Raw genomic sequence first — 26,081 nt, forward strand, 5'->3', positions numbered from 1 at the left:
TGGGGGTCTACGAGGGTACTAAGGGTATCGTGAGTTTTGGCATGCAGAAGTGAATGGAGCCATTTTAGGATGATACAAGAGACATTGGACGTTGAGGGACCTTCCAAAGAATTGGGGGTCCTGTGTGGCGAATGGGTAGAAAACACATGGAGGAAGAAGCTGGGCTGTGAATGGCATCATGGATGTGATGAAAGACTATGTATATTTTGTATGAAGAGCATGAGGTGTTTGTGACACCAATCAGTAAGAAAACATGTAGTATTAATTCTGTTTTTGTTTTCCTAAGACTACCGTGTTTTAGTTAAAATGCATGTTATTTAAATGAGCCCAATCAAATACCTTTTGAAGTGAATGTTTCTTTTATTTGCTATCAAAGGAACTAGATAAGGTCCTTCCTATAGCATACAGAATTTATTTACATGGTGCTTAGGAATATGACTTTGAAGTACATATTTGTAATTTAAATCTTAGTTTTGGAACTAAGTTTGTAACTTACTTTTGGTAATACCTGTTAGAAACTCAGATGTGAGCTTTCCAGGTAATTTTTATCTTTCTCAGCTTTACTGTGAATTCTGTACAAATGACGCAGGAGGGACAACTTGGAACATGTTGGTTTATACATTTAGGGTCTCAGGGACTGTCTTAGCTTGTGGTTATACACCACCTAATTCTTGGCCATGCCGTCATGATTTCTAATTCTATTGTAGAATAAGTGATTATAATGTAAAATGTTTTATTTGATTACAAAATGACATTTCAATATAAAATAATTATAGTACTCAAAAGCTAAGTATGGTCTTCATCCATCCTTTGGTCTAAGGACTTGTATTTGATGTTGATGCCAGTTCTGCAGAGAAGGGAGTCCTAATGCATGCCGTTAAATTGGTGAAATGGATGAAATACTTTAGAGGAAAATGAAGAGCTCAGTTAGTTTTCTCCTATATTTTTAAGATTGGGCTACATTAAGAATTTTCTTACTCCCCTACATTCTCAGTAGTGTTATGTAGTTCCACTCTTGGAAGAAATGATGGGAATAGTCCTGTAGATTGTCTGCAACTTCCTCATCTCCATGTTGTCTAGACACCAGCAACCTCATAGTATATATTCATGCCTCCAGAACATTTAGACTTCCCTTTACTGGAAAGCCTGAATTAGGCAGTAGGAACAGAGGGAGTCTGTTTTCCCTTTCAAAATTCCTTCTTTGCTAGTGGCTAGGTACAGTTTTGTAATGAATACCAAGTCAGTGTCATATTTCACTGCAAGGTTCCCAAATTCACATTGCAGGGAAAAACTGAGATGGTGTTATTTATTCTAGTGTTACAGATGTAAAAATACCACTTGAAAGGAGAAGAGATAATAAAGTGATATTGAAAAATACTACGGCATATATATTATCTTCCTACTGACGTTTTATTTTCAGCAGAAACGTACTTAGAAAGCATTCTGGCAGTTCATAAGGCGCAACTGAATCTTCTGTGAGTAAGGCATGGAATTGGTCTGTATTTTTGGCACTGCCCACCTCACCAGGTTATAAAGCTGGATTACCTAACTCTTTCTGTTTCAGATGTCCTGAATTCTTTCACGCTCTTCTTGCTTCAGTGGTAGAGATGGAAGGCAGCACCATACCCTTCTTCATCAATTGTCTGGTGGTTAGGGTACTTTTGGGTAGTGAGGTTTGTGGTATTAAATCACTTTGGATGAAGGCTTAATCTGCTATTCTAAGACAAGTTTTCTTTAGCCTTATTCTCTTCAACTGTTTCTGTTTTTAATGTGGGGGGAAGAGTGGCAGATTAGGCTGTTAACCTCACTCCCCCCCCCCCCCCTCCCCCCCCCAAGAGAAAGAGATTTGTGTGAACAGGGAGATGCAGTATTTCTTGGCTCCCTTTCTTTGCCTTGGTGTTATGACTAAAATATAGTACCTGTCTTTTTCTAAGACTGCTTTTTTTTATGCTGGAATATGCTGTTTATCACAGCCGTGGGTTAAGAGGAGAAACTGGAAAAAACCTTCCTCCTCTGAAATAACTTGAACAAAATATTGTCTTCAAGTCTTGTGTTAAAGGATGTGGAGGCAGTCTTTGCATTCCAGGAGTGACATGGCCAAATATGAGGCGGCCCTTCACTTGCTGAAACTGGTGAAATGTAAATAATAATACTGATGAAAATAATAATTGGTCAGTGTATCGGCCAAATATCCTGTATAACAATGTTGGAAAATAGCCACATGGCATCTTCTACCTGCCTGACCTCACTATTCCTAGAACAGGGAGATGGGAAGTCTTGCAGGGTTCCTCCCCACCATTATCTAATGCACTCATACTACACTGGCTCTGAGGTATCTGCTGGCTTCTTCTCCTGGGTGTTTATTTTGGCATCTCCTACAAGCAGTTATCCATACCATAGACAACTCTGGCAGTACTGCTTGGTAAGCCACTCTGGTTTATGGGATGATACTTGAAGAGCTCTGTGTTGATCTGTTGTGCAAAGGAAGAAGTCCTTGCAGTTTTTCCATGACTCAGAAAAAAACAAAGAAACCCCAAAGGTCATACGGTGGTGTGTGATTTGCTTCATGGCTCATTCAATATTGCCATTGTGTATTCAGGCTGACCACAGTGAGTCAACTGGACTGGATTGACTTCAGGCGAAGCAGACAACTTTCACAGCAGCAGGACTTCAGTCATTCAGCCTTCCCTTGCTAACACACACCAGGGAAATCACATTAGGTGTGGTACATGGATTTTTATTTGTTTTATTTATTTATTTTTGAGTGCTTGTTGTACATCTACAATCAGCTTGAAAGTGGAACTTGGGCATCTCTGTATTTTCATGGGTCTTACCCAAGTGTTTTACTACCTTGAACCCCTATTAGTTAAGCAGATAGACCAGCTTTCAGGGAAGGCTATAGATGTTGGCTGACACATCCAACTTTTCTTGTGTTGACTTGGCTGGCCCTACTTGGACGCACTGTCAGTCAGCCGGTCGCATTGCTGCGTAAACAGCCCCAAAGTTGGGAGTTATAAGGTGGAGAGACTGCAGATAACTGTCCCACAGCAGTCAGCAGCCTTACAAAAATGCTGTTTGAGTCATTAAGTGCCTGCTTCCTATGGCTTCGCGGGGTAATTGCCTGCTTTGGCACCTGAAGCAGCCAGGCGCCGGCTGCCAGCGCTTTCCACCTCAGCTTAGGAAAGCAGCTCCGTGATTAACACAGCCATGATTAACGAACACAGACGTGATTAATTAACACAGCTTTCCTCTGCTCTGGAGCTGTTTGCCCACTGAGGGGGCTTTATTTTATTTTTTTTTATTTTTTTTGGGGGGGGGGGAGGTTGGAGGCCGCAGGGCCTGGCCCCTGGGCAGAACTACAACTCCCAGCATTCCCCGCGGAGCCCCGCCGCACAGAGCGCGCCGGGAGCGAAGCGCCGCGGGCCGACCTCCATTTTCTCCCCCCTCCCTCCCGCTCTTCCCGTGGCGCGCCGGGCGGGGCCTCATTTGATCGACGTCCCCTCTGACCAACCAGCGCTCCCCACCCCGCGGCGTCCCACCAATGAGCGCGCGCGCAGCCGCCCCCCGCCCCTCCCACCCCGCGGCGGTAGCGGCAGTGGCGGCAGCCGGGGGAGGGCGCGAGCCGCGCTTAAAGGGCCCGCAGCGCGCACGCCGCGGGGCTGGGGTCGGGGCGGCCGCGGGCCGGGGGCTGCCCGGGGCCGCTCCGCAGCGTGGCGGCGGGGCCGGGGCCGGGGGGGGCCGGAGGCGGCGGCATGGAGCAGGCGGCGCCCAAGAGGTAAGGGCCGGGGGGCTGCTGCCCCTCCCGGAAGCGAGCGGAGGCCTTTTGGGGCTGGGTGGGTGGGAGCGGGCGTGTTTTTATTTTTATTTTAGTGTTATTTTTATTATTTTTTATCTTTTTTAATTATTTTTTGCGCTTTGCGTGCGGCGGGGTGGGGGCTGCCCGCCCGCACCCAGCTCCGTGCCCGCAGCACCCCGCTTGGCCCCGGTGTTGACCCGCCCGGTCGGCTCAGTCCCTCTTTATTTTTAATTAATTTAAAGCCTCCGGTCTCTGCCTGGCGTCCCGCTGTAACGTGGTGAAACCTGCCTGAAACGTGGCGGACAGCGCGGGGCCAGGAGCGAGTCTGCAAATGGGCAGGCTGGAAGGGGAGCAGGGCTGGCTGGGATGCACTTATCCCATATGGGGAGTGCTTAAAGGGGAGTAGGACTCACTGGGATGCCCTTATCCTATAGGGAAAGTGCTTAAAGAGGTGCTGTACTGCCTGGGATGCCCGTATCCTATATGGGAAGTGCTTAAAGAGGAGCAGGACTGGCTGGGATACCCTTATCCTATAGGGAAAGTGCTTAAAGTGGAGCACTACCTACTGGGATGCCCTTATCCTATATGGGGAGTGCTTAAAGTAGAGTAGTACTCTCTGAGATGCCCTTTTCCTATAGGGAAAGTGCTTACAGTGGAGCAGGACTGGCTGGGATGCCCTTATCCTATATGGGAACTGCTTAAAGGGGAGCAGTACTGGCTTGAGATGCCCTTATCCTATAGGCAAAGTGCTTACGGTGGGGCTGTACCCACTGGGATGCCCTTATCCTATATGGGAAGCAGCCGTGTGCTGTCCAGATCGCCGTTACCCAGCCCTCGTGTGGGAGCTGCAAGTGCTTTGCTCCTGCTTCCTGTTAATGTAACAAAAAATATAGGAACTGCTCCATGTAAACTTGGTCCGGAAGATAACAAATAACTTTTTTCCCTTTAAGCACGTCTGTTTGGGTTCAGGGCCCTTAAAATTCCTTAAAGCGACTTCCTGTGGGATGACAGGAGTTGGGGAAAGTGCAGCTGTGAGCTTTTATCGGTCTTTCTCCAGCAGTAAGCCGAGTGGCAGTGTCTACTCCTGAAAAGTTTAACGAGGAACTGATTAGGGGTCATTAGGCAGATCAGTGCCTTTATCGTGCTCCCAGAGCCCAAGCTGAAGGTTTGGCTGCTGCAGAAGCTGCACCGAATTCAGGGTCAGTCTGTCCCCAAACCGAATGTCTCAGAAGAAGCCACCACGATGGGCTTAATTTGATGTGGGGATCAGCGATGAGCCTTTGACTCTTTGTAGAGTTTGACTCTGCTTTGCGGTGAAGCCCCTTGTCCTGGGTTTGACGCTACACATTTAGGTGGATGGGTAGCACCGAAATTACCAAGAGGATCTTGAATGCGTGGAGGCAGCCAGGTGGGATTCTGGCTGAATTCATTCCTGGAGTGGTAATGGCGTTGTTAACAAGATTTCCCACAAATACGTTTTCTGCAATCTCTTTTATTTTGGAAGGGTGTAGGGGTGCTTAGTTATGAGACTTAGAAGAGCAGGCTTCAGCCACTTCTCTGCATTAAGCTTACATGACTTTAGGGTTTGAGGTTGGGGGAGAAAGGAGAGGCCTGCGGTGTAGTTTGGGACTGACAGCTCTTCATGCCTCGAATAAAGGGAATGGGAGAGGCAGCAGTAAGCATTTAGGAGAAATGGGAGTGTCTGAGAAGTAGTCAATGTTACAGGCACTGCTGCAAAGCTTGGGCTCTGGTGATACCAAAGGACTGAAAATAAAACTCGAAACTAGCATATCCTACAGGGCTGTGCGCGAGTCTTGTCTGCTTGTTCCTTTTTTGATGTTTGTTTTGAAGATCTAGGCTTTGCTCTAACTTTATTACCCAGCTGTAAGTCTGGCTAGCCCAGCAGATGTTGGGGAGGTATCTAAATCCGTAGTTTTGAGTCAGGAGGAACTAGGAAGCTGATGAAGGAACTCTTAAATTCTGGCCACTTCTTACGCTTCTCAGATTTTTTTTTTGATGTTTTATATCTGGGAACTTAAATGTCACGAGACTGTGGTAGGTTTGTTTCTGTAATGCGAGGGAAGGCTTTTTTTTTTTTATGAGATACTGAAGTCTGTGGTCTGTGCCTGTATATCCTCTTGATCTGTTTGTTTTCACAGTTCGCTTGCTGTTCCCAACAGTTCTTGCTCTGCTGGGCCACCCCCTTCTGCGAGCGTAGGAGTACAGGTTGCTTTTGTTCCCTGATTTCGTGGGCCGAGTTTTCGATGTCTGCCTGGGAAGCAGTGGTGACTTGGGCTGGATAAACGTGTTTTCCTGGCAGAAGGGATGGGATCAGGCTGCTTTACGTTGGTGCCCGCTGTCCATGGGAGGAGTTACTGCAGCAACAGGGCCCATGCAGTAGGTCTCACATCAGACAATCGTCCAGAGGTAGCAAGAATGGCACATGAACACTGCAAAAATACAGAGACATCTTAAAATCTGTGTTTTCTTACAGGAGTAGGACTCATTTCCCAGTTCCATGTAAGTGAACACACAAAAATTCTTTGTGTAGAAGCTTGAAAGTCTTAAAACAGCCCTTCAGAGAGCAGCAGTGATGCTGTCCAAGTGACAGGCCAGGCCACTGCAGCTTTTAAAATGGGAATGGCATCAGAAGCTTTTAGTGTTTGCCCAATAAAGCAACAGTAAGAAAAGCCATCTGAGCAATTCTTTTCAGAATAATTGTTTACTTTTTAATAATTTAGAGAAGGTGTTCTGGTTTCATAGTCAACTCTTGTCACAGTGATTGACAAAACAAATTTTCTTGCATCTGAATTTCTGTTTTAGATGTGTTTTATTTATAGTTCCTCATTATATCAAGAGTGAATATCCTTTCTGTAGTCATTTACAAGTGATTGACAGTTGCCTCAGCTACAAAGTCTGCCTTTGAGTTGTTAGTGATTTGTCCCTGCTATTATTGTTGCATTTTCCTGTTTAAATTAACCTGCACATATAAGGAAATAGACTGCATGCAAGGGAAAGTAACCAGAACTGGCTGAAAAATGCCCAGTTGCTAATGTTCGTGTGAATGGGTGTGCAACATCATGTGGGTGGCAACTGTCTTAGGTCCTCCTGAAAAATGCTAAGATGCAGGTGTAGGTTTGTTTGGGTCTTATTGGTAGAAAACTAAATGGAAGTTCATAATAGAATAAGCACGCGATATAATAATGTAAACTCTTAAACTTGCGTTTCCTTGTGTCAACTGGGTAAACCAGTGTTAATGTCTGAAGGTTTTCATGTGCCACTTCTATTTCTGATGACTACAGGGACTTCTCTTGCTAGATTCACTTTTAGTGCATCATTATAATTGATCCCAGCCATTCTTTTTAAATGTTTCAGTGTGCCAGTTCTTCTGCAAAATAAACCACACATTTGAGCGTCATGGAGTAGTCTCCAGTTTTCCATAACTCATGACAATAATTGTTGGAGCTGTATTCTTTAGTCCTGCTTTATTTATTTATTTATTTGATAACTTTCTCATTTCTTAATACCTATCTCTCTTAGCACATCCCAAATTTATTTTGTAAAATTTGTACGTAATGACCATAGGACACTAAACTTGTTCTTCTTTATAGGTTGGAAGTGGGCAGGGGAATCTCTTGTTCTTTTAGGTCCCAATTCAGATTTTTATGGTCTTTATGCTGGGATTGGTAGTCTTGGGTGCCTTTTACTGTTTCTAAAACTATTATTTTTTTTCTGTGTACTTAGTTTTGTTGGCATACTTCAATGATGTGTAAGATTCCAGTTATACTAGTAAGTATGGATGTTGTCTCCCATCAGCTGGACTTAGGAAAGTGAACTTCTTTGTTAGGGTGTATTTTCCTTCTTTAAGGAATTAGGTCTTATGCAGCAAGTCAAACTTGCTTGGAATGACAAAATTGTTGTCCCAGATGTGTAGTTCAGTTGGTTGTCCTGCTTGTAGGAAGGTTTCTCCTTCTGGACAGCTTGAAATTGCCCACAGTCACTGCCTGATGCTCTGGGCATCCTTTCTGGAGCAAACAAACAGAATGACATTTTCCCCAGGGTTTATATGGTTAACTTCTCCACTTCTTTAGACTTTCTTATGGTTATGTTTATACATGGCAGTTGGATCCTGTGTTAAATTGCTTTGGAGCTGGCTGATAACATTAATTTCTAATGCAGACACCTTCATGCTTAGGAAAAAGCAGTGATGCTTTTGAATGTTTGCCTGTGTATTTGTGCTCAGGAGGTGAGGCTGGTGGGATGGACAGGTGCCGGGGAATGGCCACACTTGTGTGCTGGTTCTGAAGTCCTAGATGTGTTCTCCTGTCCCTATTTCCAGTTGCTTCTTTTTGAGAACAGTGATATTAACGTTTGATGTTGATGGTAATATCCATGGTCCTTTAGTGCTTTGCTTCTCACTAAGGGCTTTCTCCATTGCAACCCTTTCAGGCCATATCAAGTGCTGTTTTTTGATTTTTGTTTCCAGAAGGTTAACAGAATCCCCAGCTTTAAGCAGCCTGAGCCACAAGGATCTTCCCACAGCCCAAAGAACTGCAGTGCCAACTACTAGTGTCCTCTGAACTCCGGATCTAGCGTCTGTACTTTTAGTGTATCTTTGTAAAGCAGCGTGGAGTACTTTGAGCAGTGTGTGTGATAAAGTTCCTGAGGCTGGCATATCTTCCTTCCTGAAAGAGGTTCAGTGCTTAGCTGTGCTAGTGCTCAGCGTTGGTCTCATGATGTGTTTGTCAGAGTTGAGTAATGGGAAAATCATTTTAATGGCAGTATGCTTTTTTTTTATTATTTATTTTTTGTCTTTAGGCTGCTTCTTGAATAGTCCAGGTCATTTCTTATTTGACAGGGATGTTGGTTTTGTTCATTTCATGGCTGGTCACAATTGCTTCCCAGCTCTTCTCAAGCAGCCCCTGGCATTAATGGTGCTGTTCAAACTCCTTTGGTATTAAGCATAATCCAAAGCTCTCTTTCATGAAGCAAATTTGCTCAGAAGACAGATCTAGAAGTGAGAACTTGAAGCACGTTTTGAAGAGACGTTAAGAACAGATTCCTGCCCCCCTTATTTTAGCAAGCACTATTCTTTAGAGCAGGTGGAAGTGTCTCCTGTTATGGGAGAGCTCACAGCGTTTTCTTCCAGCTGCTAACAAGTTCAGTCTCTGGACTGCGCTGCTCGGTATGTTTTTGTTATGCAGCTCTTCAGTCGAGTGACAGACTCAGCAAGCGGTCATGCTTTCTATTTTTTTTGAGGCTCTACTGGCATTGCAAACATTCTGCGAACGTTTTCTGCTGGTGGCAAGCAGGGACTGACTGCAGTAACTTTCCTTTTGCGATTGCTGCCTTTAAGGATGCAGGCAACCTGTTCAGAGAGGGGCAGGAAAAAATTGGAACAAAAGAATCAAAATAAATGACTTGTTTCTTTAATACCTGCATGCAAAGTCTTCCTCCCTCCATTTCTTATTATTTATGACTTACTCGTTCGGTAACAAAATCTGCACTTTCCTGCAAGACTTTAAGTTCCATCTTTTTAGTTTCTAACGAGCAGAGAGAGGGCAAAAAAGAAAGCAGATTGTTGTGTGTTCCTGTGTTTGATTTGTAGGCTGCTTGTGCAGACATTCTTCAGCTGCTCTCATCTGAGTTTTCAGCTGCTTTGGCTGTGTTCATGGGTTCTGAATTTCCTTGGCTCTGGAGATTTTTATCCCCCCTTAAACATGCAGGTTTTCCAGGTTCCTGCCTGTTCAGTTTAGCCAACTGCATGGTCTTTGGAGCAGTTCCTACACTTTGCATTACTGATCACGGATGAATTTCACACTCAAACCACTGCTACATCTGTCACATAGGTATTTGATGTGTAAATGCAGGCGTGTAAACACTCCAACGCTGCTTGCTTTCCTTAACACCAGTCTGTATGACCTGTGCACTTAGCCACTTTCTTTACATTTCTATATTTACTTAGATGGTAAGCAGTTGCAAATCACTTTTGGCTCAGGAATCGCCTTCATCAAGCACTTCACCTGTTGATTTATTTATTCTTTTAATTCTGTTTATCACACAAATATATATTTTAATATGAAGGCATTTCTTTTCAGTGCTGCTGTTCTAATGTTAGATCTGTCAATCTCTTCTGTCCCTGCCTCCTTCCCTTCCCCTGTTTCGTATTCATTTCCAGGAAAGTGTCACAGGATAACGTATTTTCCATAAGGTCTCAATGATCTGCAGTGCTTCAAAGCCTTCCCCTCGTGCCCTGTTTTTTCCTCTTGCATATGGAATACATCGGCTCTATCTAACCCTACAGCACCAGCTATTATTCTTCGGCTCATCTCCTCCTGTAATAGCACCCCTGGCTACCACATAGAGTTAACTTGTGATTCCAGTCCTGTAGCAGAGCCCCCTGTATCTGTCGGGGTGAGGGATTTACACATTGCAGCCACACGGCCTCACAGCACCATGTGGGTGGTTCTATTTTCCTGCTCAGTGTTCGGGGTCAGCCTCATCAAAAGCTTGCAGCCAGGTTCTGTTCTCGGATCTGTGAGGCATCTGGGGAGAGACTAGGGCTGGTTGGAAGGGGCAGAGGGTAAGTAGTGAGAGTGAGCTGAAGGTGCTGGGGGAAATAAGAGGGATATGGAGTGATTGTCAACTGACAGAAGACTGGAGGAGGAAAAAAATAATCACAGTGGTGTTTAACCAGAGATTTTGTTGCACCTGTGTATACACCAAGATGGGAAAAGTACTCTACCAACAACTTTTAGAGTACTTATCTCTTGGGAATGCAGTACTTTGCTACCATTTGTGTGGCTGAGGTGCCACCCTACGCTCCTAGGGTCATCCTGACTCTGGGTTCTGCCTTTTAACTTGATGTAATTCGTTATCCCAGCCCTTCAGATGGATGAAGGGCTGGTTTATACTCTCTCAGATAATGATGACGTAGGGTACTCTAGTCGGTAATGACCATGTGTTTGCACGATGGCTGCCTTTTGATGAAAGGTGTGCCTTACTGTGTTCTCTGGCTGTTTCTGCTTTAGCAAAGGAAGTGGTTTAGACAGTGAATTTGTCCCGTGCTGCTTTGAGTTGAGCAAATATTAGAGAGAAAGTGATGATGACAAAAAACTGTCATAACTTTCTCCAAGTTGTATGGTGGTTGATAAAATTATCTTACTGCGTTTTAATTAGACATCTTATTTTCATTGCAATATGTTTTTCTTTATAGTCCTTTTCTTCTGTCTGTGTGCTTGTATGAAAAAATTGTTTGAGTTCTGTGTCTCTCCCCGGCAAAAAATAAACAAATCTTTGTCTTTCTTCTAGCAAACTGAAAAAGCTCAGTGAAGATAGTTTAACTAAGCAGCCTGAAGAAGTCTTTGATGTTTTGGAGAAACTTGGTGAAGGGTAAGTGCAACTATTTATGAGGGGATGGGATCAGAGGGAAGCAGTATATAAAGCATGTGTTGGAATATTAAGTTACAGAGAGAGTGACTGTAAGTGTCCTGAGGAATGCTTCTCTAGGCAACTTTTAATAATAAAGCAAATGCATGCGTCAATAAGCTTCCATGCTTCCCCAAATCTATTTATGTGCTTTTGACATCCCTCAGTTATTGAGGTAGCAACGGTTTGTGCCTGCATGGAAATGAGATGTGCTACATCTTGACAAAGATTCATTATTCAGAGTCACAACTTTGCTGAGGTCCTGATGGAACTGAAATTTTTGCAGCCTGACAAAAGCCTCAAACTTCTACTTGAACATATGGCTTCTATGACTTTCTTCATGCTAGAAGTGAGAAGCAATTTATATTGTAAGAAGGATAACACTTTGATTCTCTCTTAGGTCTTATGGTAGCGTGTTTAAAGCAATACACAAAGAATCTGGACAAGTTGTAGCAATTAAGCAGGTCCCTGTGGAGTCAGATCTTCAAGAAATAATTAAAGAAATCTCTATAATGCAACAATGTGACAGGTAGGTATAACAATTCTGCTTTGTTTCCAAGACTTCCGTGAAAATGTATTTGTACTTGTAATGTTTTGGTAATATAGTTGAAATATAGGCAGCTGCAAACTTTTATATGGAAACTTAAAACAGTTTATGTTGGACTATCTACATAAAGCAACCACTTTGAGGACCGATTCCTATCCTTACCTTGAATTGAAGGAAGGACCAGCAGTGTACATCATAGAAACTGTTGAAAGAATAAGTACTTGCATCTGCTTACAATTCCCCATGCTTGCTTCACTGTTCTTGCATTAGCAAGCCCAAAAGGTTAATATTTCCTGTCTATGCTCTTAGGCAATGCGAATTCTGAATTACCCGTTTCAGAAGATCAATAAAAATGTTTCTAGCACGAGGTTAATGGCTCGCTGTTAACTTCCAAAACAGTCTGCCATTGTTAGTCTTTTTCATGCAGGAACGTACCTTTTGAAAAGTGAGCAATCTTTGAGTAGTTCTGAAGGACTGTTACCTTACCCTGGCTCACAAGTAATAAATCTTAGGATTTTTAGTGTTGTAGGAATGGAAGCCTGAGCAGAAAGTGCCTTCAGAGATGCAGAAACTTTCTTGTTTATTCCCTCTCTCTGAAGTAGGATTTTTTTTTCCCCTAATTTTTTGGAATAATCTGGCTGAAAGGTTATAAACACAATCTTAAGAATTGCTAGGAGGAGGTTTTAGTCCGCTCAGTGGTACAAAGTATTGTTTGCAACTCGAAGCCTAATTCAAGTTGGGAGAAACTTTGTTTAAAATATTGATTGCTGTAGTTATTATCTTAGTGAATTGTATTATAGCAAGAGGTCTATTATTTCTCAGTTGTGGTTATGCTTTTGTGCCGTTGAAATGGTCTTTAAATGAAAAATTTGACCTTGTTTGGCAGTAGCACATAAGAATGGGCTGTTCTTCAGACTTCTTTAGCACCTCTGCCTGCAAACCCTTATCCAAGCCCTTGGTATCTGCAGCATATATATACACATACAACCTTAATCCATTCCCTTCTGGTCTTGACTGCTTTGAACCACAAGAAGCGTGTTAAATCTGTGGGCAGAGGAATGGGAGGAAAAGGAAAAGATTCATGTTTTTTCCCCACTGTCCACAAAGATGCATAAAATGGTTATTTCAGGTGATATTAATGGTTATTTCAGGTAATATTAAGATAGTTTGGGACCATTGAGTACTGTTTGAGGTGCCTCTTAATCCTTTTTGTCCCCGTGAGACTTCATCTGTCTGGACAGTTGAAGCTCTGTAACAGGCATATACTAAAAAGGAAAGCAGTGGTCTTGTTTGTCTGCTTTATGGTGGAACTAGATAAGATTCCCAGAGTAGATCCTCAGCTTTTCCTGTACACTGAAAAGAGAAAATACAATTATGTGGATTGTTCTCGTTGCTGTGCTCCTAATTCCATCTTCCAACTGCTTCATTTCTTTCATCTTGTTTAAAGGAAGGTATTGAATGAGCAGAAAAATAGCACCTCGTGAATTCTCAGAAATAGGTGTCCTGTGGGGGTCAGTGCTAGGATAGCAGCTGTTAGGCTCTGCCTTGTGAGCTGATGGGAAGCAGTGGCCATTAGTTTGCGATCAGTATTGAAATGCAGTCTTAAAACAAATGTCTGTGAAATGCAGCATGCTATGACCAAAAAAAAAAGTAGTGATACTTGATGATCTTTTCAAATTTTCAGCTTTCTTTCTGTACTATGTTTCTTGTGCAGGTTTCATTCTTGTTCCTAGGTGAGCCTACTCATCTCTCCCTCATGTCCCCTGTCCTGCCCCTTTCTTCTTTGCTTTTCCTCTTTGTTCCATGCTTCTCCTCGAGCAACATAGAGCATTTTATTAGTAGTAGTACATGTACTGTTGTATAATTCTTGTAATTCTAAATCCTTATTCCAAAATACAGAACACGAGCTCTTCCTGCACTGGATGAGATGCAGCTATTCTCTGTGTGAGAAGGAGTGTTGGGCTGCAGCTCTGCACCATGTGGTTGCTTCTGTGTCCTGTTCCTCAGTGCAGAGACAGTAATGTGTAGCCCTGGTGGGAGGAAGGGACTGTGCACAACAGAAAATCTTAGGGCTCTCTTTTTCACGTGGGATGATTCAACAGATGTTATAGGAAAGCACTGTTGTTGCAGCATCTCAAATAAAATACCCGAATCCTAACACTGTTTCTTTCTCCCCCATGCCTGTTTATAGAACTAGCTACACTGATCGTGCTGTAACTTTTCTAGGGGAAAAATGCATATTCTAAGACAAGCAGTTGATATGGAAAAGACTGTCCCATGTAGCTAAATGGGACAAAGCGTTAAGTAAATGTGAACAATGTTTTGAGATTGCATAGCACTATCTTGCCTTGATTTGTATGAACACATAAGTTCTGCTGGGAATACTAGTACAGTGAAAGTCTCACAAGAGATGGTCACAGAAATCAGTGGGTTTTCCGTAGAAATAATAGTGATTTTCCTCACATCAAGAATTTCCCAGGAGCAAGATCAGTGTGTAGTACTTGTGTTCTTAGGAATAACGATGAGGAGGGAATGGGCCCACCTTGCCTCCTGTAAAGGCAAGTTCCTATAGCATTAACAGTTGCTCTTTAGTGAAGTAGTTTGCTGTTGGTTTTGATCAATGTATAGAAAGAGAGCATTAAGTTGCAGGAGTCAAACAACTCTTTATAATATTGGTTTTCTAATAACAAGTTGCTGTCAGACATGTCCATCCAAAAAAATAATTCCATGATAGAAAAAACTGTTCAGTTCTACCTGATGCTGCGGGTGTTCTGACCAGAAGCTACTGAGGTCTCAGTATCTTACTTGCTGTCCTTATAGGAGACTGATTGCAATCTAACTGTAACCTCCTTTGCTTATTTTCCTGGGAAAAATCCTTCCTTTTTTTTCTTCAATAAATACAGCATCTGATCACTCTTGTGGAGGAAGATCCTTGTTACATCTTTACCACATCTGTTTATGCCTTTCCTTTGCATGTGCCTCAGAGGCAGCATGCCTCATGTGACAGAGTATGAAATGAATGTGTAATGTGAGGATACAGTACTGTCATAAACTTGAGATGCTTCAATATGAAAATACATTTGCAGATCCGTAAGTCCAGTTCAAACCAATACTAGATTGTTTCCATAAAGTAGCCTAGATCTGAACTTAGTAAGTTCATGCCTGAAAAAACAAACATTTGGGAGTCTCCATGTTGTTTTGCTCAGTACTAAGACAAGAAAACAAGATGACTTGTTTTTAAGGCACTAGTGAAAGAAGGAAAACATCCAGTAGCTTTTTGAGAGGAGTTAAAAAGAAAAAAAATGTTAGAAAGTCCTTAGAGTTAGGAGAAAACCAAGCTTTATATCAGAAGACTAATGCTTGGGAAAACCGTGTCTATATGAAGATCACTGGAAACTTGTGATATGTTTAGTAGTGTATTTTATCATTTTCTTAATCAGCCAAACCTTATTGTTTCAACAAAGCATTGGTTGTGCTAACTATGGTTTTAAAATGTATTTAGTTAAATTTGCTCTTTGGTTGCGTTAGTGTCTGTCAAACTGTTTTGTTTTTTTAACAGCACTTGTACTGATTTTCTTAAGAGTTCATCTATTTAATTCTTTTTCTCCCCATCCAGTCCCTATGTTGTCAAGTACTATGGCAGCTATTTTAAGAACACTGATCTGTGGATTGTTATGGAATACTGTGGAGCTGGCTCTGTTTCGGACATAATTAGGCTTCGTAACAAAACGGTGAGTTTTCTTCCAGAAATGTATGTAACACGTATTTAAAATAAACCATGAATTAAGACTAGAAGCTGTCAGAGTTGAGAGATGAGACCTTTGATGTGATGGGACCTAGCGACTGCACAACCAGTGCAAAACTGTGTATTTTTGGAAAGTATTTATCCATTCTTCCCCGATGTAATCATGAGAAGTGGAACATGCATCTTGAAATGTGAAGGTCCTGTAAGTTTCTTAAAAATTACTACTTTGTGAAATGTAGAACTGTGTGTGGCTTCTTCCACCTGACGGCCTATTAGCAGGCCGTTTAGTATATGCATGACTTGAAAGCAGGCACAGAATTGTCTTGCTTCTACTCAGTAATTAGGGAGCATTGAAAGTAATTGGGTATTATTCAAGGGCTGAGAAGGGAAAGGGATGCCAATTAGGGAATGTGAGAGGGAACTGAAAGGGAGATTTGTAGGGAGGAGTTGCAGAGTGGTGATAGTTGCAGTAATGTAGGGGAAGATGCAAACCCATAGGAAACAGGCTTTGTTATTTTTTCATAGAATCTGCTGAAGTAAGACTTCATGTAAATATCCAACAATCTTTTGATCCTTTGAGGACATTGTCTCCAGTGGTGGCCTGTAATATAAGACAAACATTTGACTAACAAGTACTATGAGATGGCACTCTGCTTGCTAGCTTTCTACGCTTTGTCATGGTACTCTGAAATATTTGTACCACATGTGAGTGGGGGCAGAGAGAGGAGAGGAAAAATAATGTTTAGGCCTAGGGGAGAAAAAACAAGTAAGGGAAGGTGGGGTTAGACTTATTAGGAAGTAGGGTAATGTCCAGTGTAGGGGGAGCCTCTAAAGAAAAGGTGGCATGCCTCAGGGCTACTGTGATGTTAAACTGATGACCTCCCTTTACCTGCTGGTGATACTTTGCAGCCAAGAACACCATTAGATGGCTTAGCAGCAAAGGCACGTCACTGACTCCTGCTCAGCTTGGTCCCCACCAGGACCCCCAGGTCTGTCTGTTTCTGCAGAGCTGCTTCCCAGCTGGGAGGCCCCCAGCCTGTGCTGGTGCCTGGGGTTGTTCCTGCCCAGGTGCAGGACTTTGCACTTCTCCCTTTTGAACGTGGTGAAGTTCCTGTCAGCCAATTTCTCCAGCCTGTCCAGGTCCCTCTGGGTGGCAGCACGGCCCTCAGGTGTATCAGCCGTTTCTCCCAGCTTTGTGTCCTCTGCAAACTTGCTGACTGTGCTCTACCCCATCATCCAGATCATTAATGAAGATGTGAATTAAGGCTAACCCTTGGGGTACGTGGCTAGTACTAGCCCACAACTAGGTCTTGTGCTGTTCTACTCATCCAGCTCACGTGTTAGCAGCTGAGGTTCCCGTGGGAGATGGCGTCAAAGGCAGATAATATCCACTGAGAAGGTTCAGTAGCTCCGGTAAGAAATAGTGCAAGCTAGACCACAACTAAAAAAAAAAAGTCAATTTAAAACAGGATATGGAGGGGACTAAACCTGTGTGTACACCTATTTAAAATGCTATAATTTTTTATTTCAAATTAAGTTTTCATTTTTTTATTAAAAACAAAACAACAACAACAAAAAAAAACACACACCAAAAAAAAAAAAACACACAAAAAAGCAGGCAATCTTGCTTCTCATATATGTTTTAGGTTATTAACAGACTAAGGATATTAGAGATTTAAGGGAAAGATGTTTTAGTCTCAGAGCAAATACATACCAATTATTGGAGAAACCAACTTTTATGAATCAAGTTGATGTGTTTAAATAGCATAAATTCTATTGTAAGAAATAGAATCAGTAAGTAGATAGATACATGTAATGAGGGAAAAGTCAGCATACCTTTTGTAAAAGCAAGTCATGCTGAGCATGCTGAGCTAGTAGAATTTTGTAAAGGAGTTACTGGGCATGTGAATACTGCTGGCTGGTGTGGATATGCTCAGTATCAAAAGGCTTCCACACCAGAGGTTGTTCTGTCACAGGTGGATAACCCTTTTAAAAATAGGAAGGAGGGAAGCAAGGAAGAAGTCATTTTGGGAAATCAACATGAGTCTGTGCTATCCTCTTTGTGAAAGAGGGTAGAAATACTGATGAGATACTGTTTTTACTACTAGAAACACACTGAAAGACTTGAGAGGCTTTGTGAAACTGAGTGCGTGTGACTGAGAAAGTATGCTTAAGTAAATGTGAAGACATGCATTTAGCTTGGTGGTGGTAGTGGCAAAATCTCTTATAGGTTCAAGAGCACTTGAGCTTAATATGAGGAATTGCCAAAGAGTAAAATAGTGTCAAGGACATTACAGAAAAGAGTATTGATAGGAATGATCAGAAATAAGGAATTCTTCTCAATAAGGATGTACTAAATATATTAGGATAGTTGTGTGGAACAGAGGTAACAGGGGGGAGGCATAGTGGAAGGTTTAGAAAAACATGAGTGGCATGAAGTCAGTAAGATGTGCTTTTGTGCTGTTGATTTTTCTTTATTTTTCTTTTTTTTTTTTTTTTTTTAAGTTATCACTTGTATTAGATTGAAAGCAAAAAATATGTTTTCTACCCATGTAGAAATCCTTCTCCATGTGTCCACTGTATGGTTACAGAAGATTCTATAGATTTTGGTTTTAGAAGGAATTGAACCAGACCAAGAAAAAAAACCTGCTGCTGAATGCAAATATTCAATATCTGGAGTAGGAAATCCAGTATTCTATAGATTGCTTATGGGAGGGTGAAGCAGAGAACTATCACTGTTTACTTGATGTGTTCTTATGCTCTTGTTGCCTGCTATAGGTCACTGAAGGTAGACTGTCAGGCTACATGGAACTGTTATTCTCCTATAGAATAGGAGGTGTTGTGGTGTATATAATAATAAAAAAAAACAGCCAAGCAAAATCCTCTATTTTTCACTTTGTGTGCCTATGTCTCACAAATTCTGGAAGAGTTAGTCAGGGGCTCTGAACTTGTTTGAATTCTTCTGCTCTGCCCCCCAAAAATGTTTCATAATTTTAACATCTCCCTGCATCATATGATGCTGAAATTCTGGAAGTTGAATATGACTGAGTACTTAATTTGTAGATACTGGTGAGGGTTGCCATCCAGTCTCCTTTGTTTTATTGTTAAATATGGAAGCTATTCAGTGTTCTGTCTGCGTGAGACAGTTCAGACTGACAATTGTTATTGTCTATGCACTGCATTTAAAATCCCCAAATGAGCTTGAATTTGCATATGTCTTTACAACGCTCTGGTATGGTAAGCTTGTGGAAAATATTCTTCTGCCGCAAGAACAGACAACGTGAAGTGGTTCGAAGTCTTCCCTGGCAAGCATGCGTGGTGGTGGTCTGCATCAGTCATTGTGTAAATCTGCTATTACCTTCCCTGTTAAAGGGAGAACAAGAATTTGACTTTTGCAATTGGTATATTTTTTAAAAGTATCTATTCTTCTACAGATTACACTTAAAAATGAAAAAAGGTTGCTTCCTATGGTGTCTGGTTAGTGAAACAGAAGTAATTGCTCTAATTTGCTGAAATTACCTTATTTTAAGAATGTGTTCTTCTGAAATTATTCTCCCCTTTTCAATTCCATTTATTCTCCCTGAGTATAATTCTAGGCTGTCTGAAAGAGCTCTAAATAGTTTAATAAAGCTCTATACAGTTTAATTACCATTCCACTAAAATTAACTGTTGATATCGAAACTCTACATGAAAAAGTTAACCTTAGTAACCTGAACTTGGTGCACGTTCCCTTAGTTGTTGCTATAATTTAGAAAAATGAAATGAAGTTCTCCTGTTGTTTCTCAGCCATTATTAAAAAATTCTTGTGAAACACTGATCTGATTACCTGGACTACTCTGCGATGGAAAGATTGACTTATTTGAATGATGCTGCTTGCAGTACTTCAGCTTTCTATTGCTTACATCTATGTATTTTTTTTAATGTAAACAAGAAGTGGTTTCACTGTACTTGTATTTTTTCACAAGTAAACACAGATGTCCTCACTTGGAAGTGAGGAGGGAATTGATTCTTATTTTGTTAAATGTGTACTGAATAGCCCCCAACACCAAGAGTTTTAGAGGTTGCTTAATTTCCTTGAGTTGTCAAATGAAGATTGTGGTTGGGCCAAAGAAAAGTTTTTCCTGTTTCCCCGTGTTTAAGGAAAAAGAAACTGAGGAAAAGAGAGTTGAAGTAAGAACCTAAAGATCTTCCTTTTCTGTAGCTGTGTTTTCCCTACTTCAGCAGTTCTGTTCTTTCTCTAGAAAGTGAACGGTCCTGCACTTTGCTCTACTGGATAAAAAAAATGAAGGAAGCAGACTCCAAAGTTAAGCTCTGACTGATGACTGTTGCTGGCCTGTTTGTGTTTAGAGGTGTTCAACTTCACAGGAGCAGCTGAGAAGCCCGAGCTGCTGCTTCAGAAGCTAATTCAACCTTTATAATTCTGCTTGTTTGGTTTTTGTTTTTCGAGTGTGCCAGGCAGATGAGCAGCACTGGAGCAAGCTTATGATGCCTGCTAGCTCATCTGAGGTGTGGTATTTACCAGTCCAGAGCTATGTATCTTGTTTCGTCTGCTTTTCTCTGTGGCTGATTCAGGTGGTGCATTTATCTGATATGTCAGGCAGTGGGTTGTTGCCAAAAGGGTGGTTCCCCTGCTATCCTCCAACCTGGCTGCTGTGTTTGTGCCATTTCCATATGTCAGATATAGCGATTGGGTGGTTATGGGATGATGTAGGACAAGCTTGAAGGTCTGATGGGGGAAATTCTAACTTTCTCGTCGGTGCCTACACTCCTGTGAGCCAATTTGAGACTCACTGTGGCAGCACAGTGGCAAATCTGATGCCAGAGAGGCATTAAGAGTGAGCAGTGGCAAAAGGGAGGGAAAAAAAGGAATGAGACTGTCTTCTCAGTGGCAGCTTGCAATGGGATGAGATAATTACAGTGTGAAGCAATACTGTGTCCTGCTGGCTGCTGTGAACATCCTGGGGTGGTGGTGGGGAGGCTATTGACACACCAGCAGCCCTGCCTCTGTACTAATAACTGGGGATGCCCTTACTCATTGGCTGCTCGTCATTAACTGGGTCATCCTAATCCCATCTCTTCTGGAGAGCCAAGTGAGTTGGCTGTAGGATGTAAGAGGTTGATCCCAGATGTCTTGGTTATCCCTTTCAGTGTTTAACCTTATAAACCAAGATAGTCTACAGTAGCTTCTGCAGTGTGACACACAGCCTATTGGGTGCTTGTCTAGCAAAATCCTTTTTATGGCTCTGATCAAGTGGCTGGTTTGTAACGTCTGGGTGGCATTATCCTGATTTTAGGAATTATTCTTGCTTAGCTGTTTAGAATAGCATTAAGTCCCTTCAGAAATGGGTTGTTGTCGGAATCTCAAACTGATAGACCTTTCATGTGACATTGCAATAAAACAGTATCAATTTGCTTGGAAACTTGTTCATAGCAGAAAATTACTGTTCATCTCTTTGAAAACAAGTGTTTGTTACATGTGTGCCAGAAGTGAGATGAATATTATATATTGGTCAATTGGTACAAAAGAACAAGTTAGAGCTACTGTTACCTGCTTCCAAAGTACCTATTCATATACTGTATGTGAATATGACTGCAAAACAAGCATTCAGAAAATGAGAAATTTTGGAATGAAGACTGGTTGTGTAGCATCCTCTGGATGTTTTGAAGATGGTGACAAAGGAGAACAGTATGCCACAGATTTGAAACAAATAGTAATTTGGAAGGGACTTGTGGAAGTCATCAAATCCAATCTCTTGCTTCAGGGAGAGTAAACTTTGAAGTTTGATTAGATTGACCTTGTCTATCTGAGGACCTTGTCTATTTGAGTTCTGAAAAATCTGTGAAGGTGGAGGTTCAACAGTTTTTATCTCTCTTTGGATTTATTTCTTCTTGGGTCTAACTGGAGTTTTCTTTGTGGCAACTTGTGTTTCATATTCTGCTTTTTCTTTGCAATTCTGAGGAGTGTCTGCCTCTTCTGTGTGTGGGTTGTGTTGTGGTGTGGTGTTCTTGTTTTTCTTTTAAATCCTCACGTTACGTAGTTAGAAATAGCATTGAAATATCCTCTCAACTGATGTGCTCTAGTCTCAGAGAGTTTAGTGGTCCACTGCCACTCTCCTTCCAGTTTGTCAGTGTTTCTTTACAGTAACCTACAACTGAGCATGATGTTCCAGATCTGGCTTCATAAGTGCTGAATAAAGGGGAATATTTATGTGCCTTAACTTGCTGACTGCTTTCCTAGTGACGACTGATATATGGTGAGCCTTCACTGCTGCTTGGGTGTATTGCTGACGCACATTCAGCTTGTCTTGGGACCTTCCCCACCCCAAATGTTTCCTGCAGTGATGCTACCTGCCCCACTGAGCAGCAGCCCACACTGCTCTGCTGCATGGTATGGGGTTTGTGTGTTCCAGGTGTAGGACTTTGCCTTTGTTGAATGTCACGAGTTTGCTGTCAACCTGTTTCCTCCAGCTTGTTGAGGTCCCTCTGAGTGACAGCCCTGCCTTTTAGTGTAGTGACAACTTCTCCTGTTTTGTGTTGCCCACCAGCTTCATGAAGGTATGTCCTAGCTTGCTGTCCAGGTTGTTGATGAGGATGTTGAAGTATTTACCATATAATCAACTCTTAAGAAATAGCCCTTACAGCTGGTTGTTGGTTACACTTTGAACCACCACTGTGCCCAGCAGTTGAACCAGTTGTTCATTCTCATCTGCTCTGAGTCCCTAGTTTGGATGAAAAAAAGATAAGAGATTTTCAACAGCCTTCCTGAAGTCCAAGTTAATGATATCCACTGTTCTCGTTTCATCCTTCTGAGAAGGTGACCAGGTTAATTTGGTATGACATCTCTCAGGTAAACTTGTGCTGGTTGTTTCTAATCTCCTTCTTATCCTTTTTGTGTGTAGAAAACACCTTCTGCACGGATTGGCTCCATAATGTCTCAGGGAGTGAGGACAAACTGACCAGCCTGTAATTACTTGCATCGTTCTTCTTGCACTTTATGAATATAGTGTTTTAAGGGACGTCCCCAAGTTGTTCTAGCTTCTGAAAGATGATAAAAAGTAGCCTCAGGTTAGCACTAGCCAGTACCTCAGCATCTCTGGATGCATCTCATCTGCTATAATGGAATTGCTTTTGTTCAGTTTACTACAATAATTACAGAATCCCAGAGATGCTGAGGCTGGCAGGGCCCTCTGGAGCCACCTGGTGCCACCTGTGCCCAAGCAAGGACACCCAGAGCAGGGTGCCCAGCACCACGTCCGGGCGACTGCTGAAGGGCTCCAAGGAGGAGACCCCACAGCCTCTGGGCAGCCTGTGCCAGGGCTCAGTCACCTGCACAGCACAGAAGGGCTTCCTGACTCGTTTCTAACTCATTCCAACATGCTGCTAGGCAGAGAGACCTAAGATCCAGAGGAAACCTTAATAAATAGAGACAAAATTAATGGAGACAAAAAAGATGGATAGGAACTTTTCTGCATCTTTGCTGACAGATTGACCACCTCATTTGGCAGAAGGCCAAAATTTGTTCACTGTTCAATCAAAATAACCTCCTGCTATACTTGCTCACTGTCTTGCCCGTCAGGATGGACTGTTTTTGTGCTTTGAGGAGGTTGCCCTTGATGTTCAACCAGCTCTCCAAGGTTCCATCACCCTTCAGGGCAGCATGTGCTGGGATCCCACCTACTAATTTCTTTAGCAAGCCAAGGTTTGCTATCTGGAAATCTGGTTCTGCTACTTGCTTCTGTCGCTTGCCTCTGTATCATAACGCTCGCCATCTCATCGTCACTGCCAAAGCTGCTGCAGATGCTGACATGCCTGGTGAGTTATCCTTGCTTATGAGCAGCTGAGCTAGTGGAACACCTCCTGTTGTGGGCCTGTACAACAGTGCCTGCAGTGACAATTATTACTGTGCACACCTGGAATTTTTTCTACTCTTCTGCGTTGCCCTACCAACAGGTATTGAGGTGGTTGAATTCCCCTCTCATCAGAACAATAGCTTGTAATTAGGGACGCTTCTTCCAGGGCTGTGGAAGGGCTTTTTTTTTTTTTTTTGCAAGCAGCATGATGACATTCACCTTTTGGGCTACCCTTCTGTTTTTTTTGACTTTCGAGCTCTGGGGTGTCCCACAGCGGAGCTACATGCCTTTAAACTGTGTGTCTGTGTAGAGCTCAACCCTCCTCTGCCCAGTCCCACTTATATTGTATGAGGTGCCTATTCCCATCTTTCACAGATGGTGTGTGAGTTACCCTGTCATGTCTCTAATTCCAGCAGCACTTCGGCTCTGCAGCTGTGCACTAGGTTAGCAAGCTTTTTAGCAAAGACACCATTGGCCTGTTTTGTGAGGTAGATCCTCTTTTTCCCCAGCAATCCTCTGAGGATCCTGTGGTGATAAAACCCTAATGCTCTGCTGGTGTTATCAGGCATGCTGAAGGGTGGTGATCGGCAGATGCACTTGCTTCTGCTCGAGGCCTTCCCCTGCCCTGGCAGGAGCAAGAAAACCATCATGCTGCCCCTTGTTCACTTCACATGGGTGACTCGAGGTTTCTCTTGATAACGTTTTCAGGGTTGGTGTGGGTGAGCAGCAAAGGGTGGTGCTGTGAACAGGTGTGTAGAGTGTGAGCGAAGTGATCTGCTTGCAAGTATGTTTTATATCACTGTAAAGATCTTCTAAACATTGACAGCTCAAGTAAGTGGTTCCTGCTTGAAAGATGTGTGGTGATACTCTTTTATGAAGCCTCTGTCTAGGGCTTCGACTGGGCTTCTTGACTCTAATCACAGTGTTTTGTCAGAAAATGACTTTGAAGAACCAAACTAACTAAATAGGTGCTGATGACAGCTGTGTGTAGTCATGACAGAATGCATTAAGGAGGTGATCCTCCTCTGCTCAGCCCTGGTGAGGCCTCACCTGGAGTATTGTGTCCAGCTGTGGGCCCCCAGTACAGGAGGGACATGGAGCTGCTGGAGCGAGCCCAGAGAAGGGCTACGAAGAAGATCAGGGGAATGGAGCACCTGTTGTGTGAGGACAGGCCCAGAGCTGGGCCTGTTTAGCCTGGAAAAGAGAAGACTGAGGGCAGATCTTATCAGGGTGTACAAATATCTGAGGGGAGAGTGTCAAGAAGATGGGGCTGGACTATTTTCAATGTTGCCTAGCAAAAGCCCAAGAGGCAACGGGCACAAAGTGAAACACTGAATTCTGGCTGGATATGAGGAAACACTTCTTTACTGTGAGGGTGACAGAGCACTGGGACAGGTTGCCCAGAGAGCTTGTGGAGTCTCCTTCTCTGGAAATACTCAAAACCTGCCTGGATGCCACCCTGCACAATGTGCTCTAGGTAGTCCTGCTTAGTAGGGGGTTGGACCAGATGATCTCCAGAGGTCAACCTCAACCATTTTGTGATTCTGTGTGACATTGTGATACTGAATCGTAGTTAAACTCCATTTTCCCATGTTGTCTGTACTTCGTACAGTGCTGTAGAGGCTTTGTGTTGTTCTGTAATAGTTCCAAGTCTGTCATCAATATCTGCTGAACTTGTTGAGTACGTCATAGCTGTCCTTCAGCAAGCTGAAACTTGGTAGTGGAGAATAAGGCCTGCTGAGTCCAACTTCCCTGTTCTAATCAGTTTTTGATCTCACTGTCTGCTAATTACAGCCAGCTGTTGTTGAGCATGTGACCATGGGAGATGCATGAGATTTCCTGAAATAGCTTTCCATACAAGCCATTAGATGATGATTAGATAACTTTATGTTGCTACTGGGCTCTACTCTTTTTCGAACTACAGGTAGAACTGGAATTCTACATGCTGCGGTTTTCCTAGTGCTATTTTGAGCTATCCAGGTTGAAAAGTCCTAATTTAAGAAAATGGGATCTGTTACATGTTTTATTCAAGATATATTACAGAAGTCCTGCTACTGGGATTGCATAGTCAAAAGCTTGAATCTGAAAAGCTTGCTGTCACCTGTGCAGTGCTATTGCTGTGGATAGGCACTATGTCTATTACTGCACAATTTTCATGTGATTTTATGTGCAAAATGGTTTAGGTCTACTAGGAAGAATACTTGCTGCCTCTCTTTCTTTATCATATGATCCTGTGCCTAAGTTTTACTTCTGTAAAATTGGTAATTCTCCTTTGGCAGTGAGTTCTTTTTCCCTTCAATACCATAATATTGAGCTGTCCTCTTATATATGATATAGGAAGAGAAAAGGGGTTTTATACCTTAGTTTGAGCAATTACTCAGTCTTCGACTGTACCTTGTCAGCATAAGTAATTAAATGTCACAATGTGGTATCTCACTTAAGGCACAGGCTGTGAATTTGTTTGAAGAGTACTTTCCTCACATAGAGTGTGCAGAACTACTTATAAAAGAAGTTTCAAAGGCAATTGCTCTGAAAGTGAAACTCCAATAATTATTGGCTTTGGGAAACTGTAATCTCATTAAAGCTTGTAGCAGTCAGAGTAGGAACCAGAACTTAACATTGGCTTCAGTCTAGAGCTGCAACCATAACACTTTTTTTCTCTGAAGCTTTCTGCCTTACTTGAAGGGTAATTTATGAACTGTTGCAGGCAGAAAA

At 42.5% G+C, this 26,081-nt stretch overlaps 1 protein-coding gene across 1 annotated transcript in view; it reads left to right on the plus strand.

Annotated features, from left to right (window-relative positions):
* The first annotated feature begins 3,584 nt into the window (after positions 1-3,584).
* STK3 (serine/threonine kinase 3) overlaps positions 3,585-26,081 on the plus strand; it is a 138,205-nt gene continuing 115,708 nt past the window's right edge. Inside the window, exons 1-4 of the mRNA XM_038173783.2 lie at positions 3,585-3,775; positions 11,108-11,188; positions 11,625-11,753; positions 15,388-15,502. Of these exons, the coding sequence (XP_038029711.1) occupies positions 3,753-3,775; positions 11,108-11,188; positions 11,625-11,753; positions 15,388-15,502 (348 nt within the window). The 5' untranslated portion in view covers positions 3,585-3,752. The remainder of the gene's footprint in view (positions 3,776-11,107; positions 11,189-11,624; positions 11,754-15,387; positions 15,503-26,081) is intronic.

Source organism: Anas platyrhynchos, chromosome 2 (genome assembly GCF_047663525.1).
Source record: "Anas platyrhynchos isolate ZD024472 breed Pekin duck chromosome 2, IASCAAS_PekinDuck_T2T, whole genome shotgun sequence".
Taxonomy (NCBI): Eukaryota; Metazoa; Chordata; class Aves; order Anseriformes; family Anatidae; genus Anas; species Anas platyrhynchos.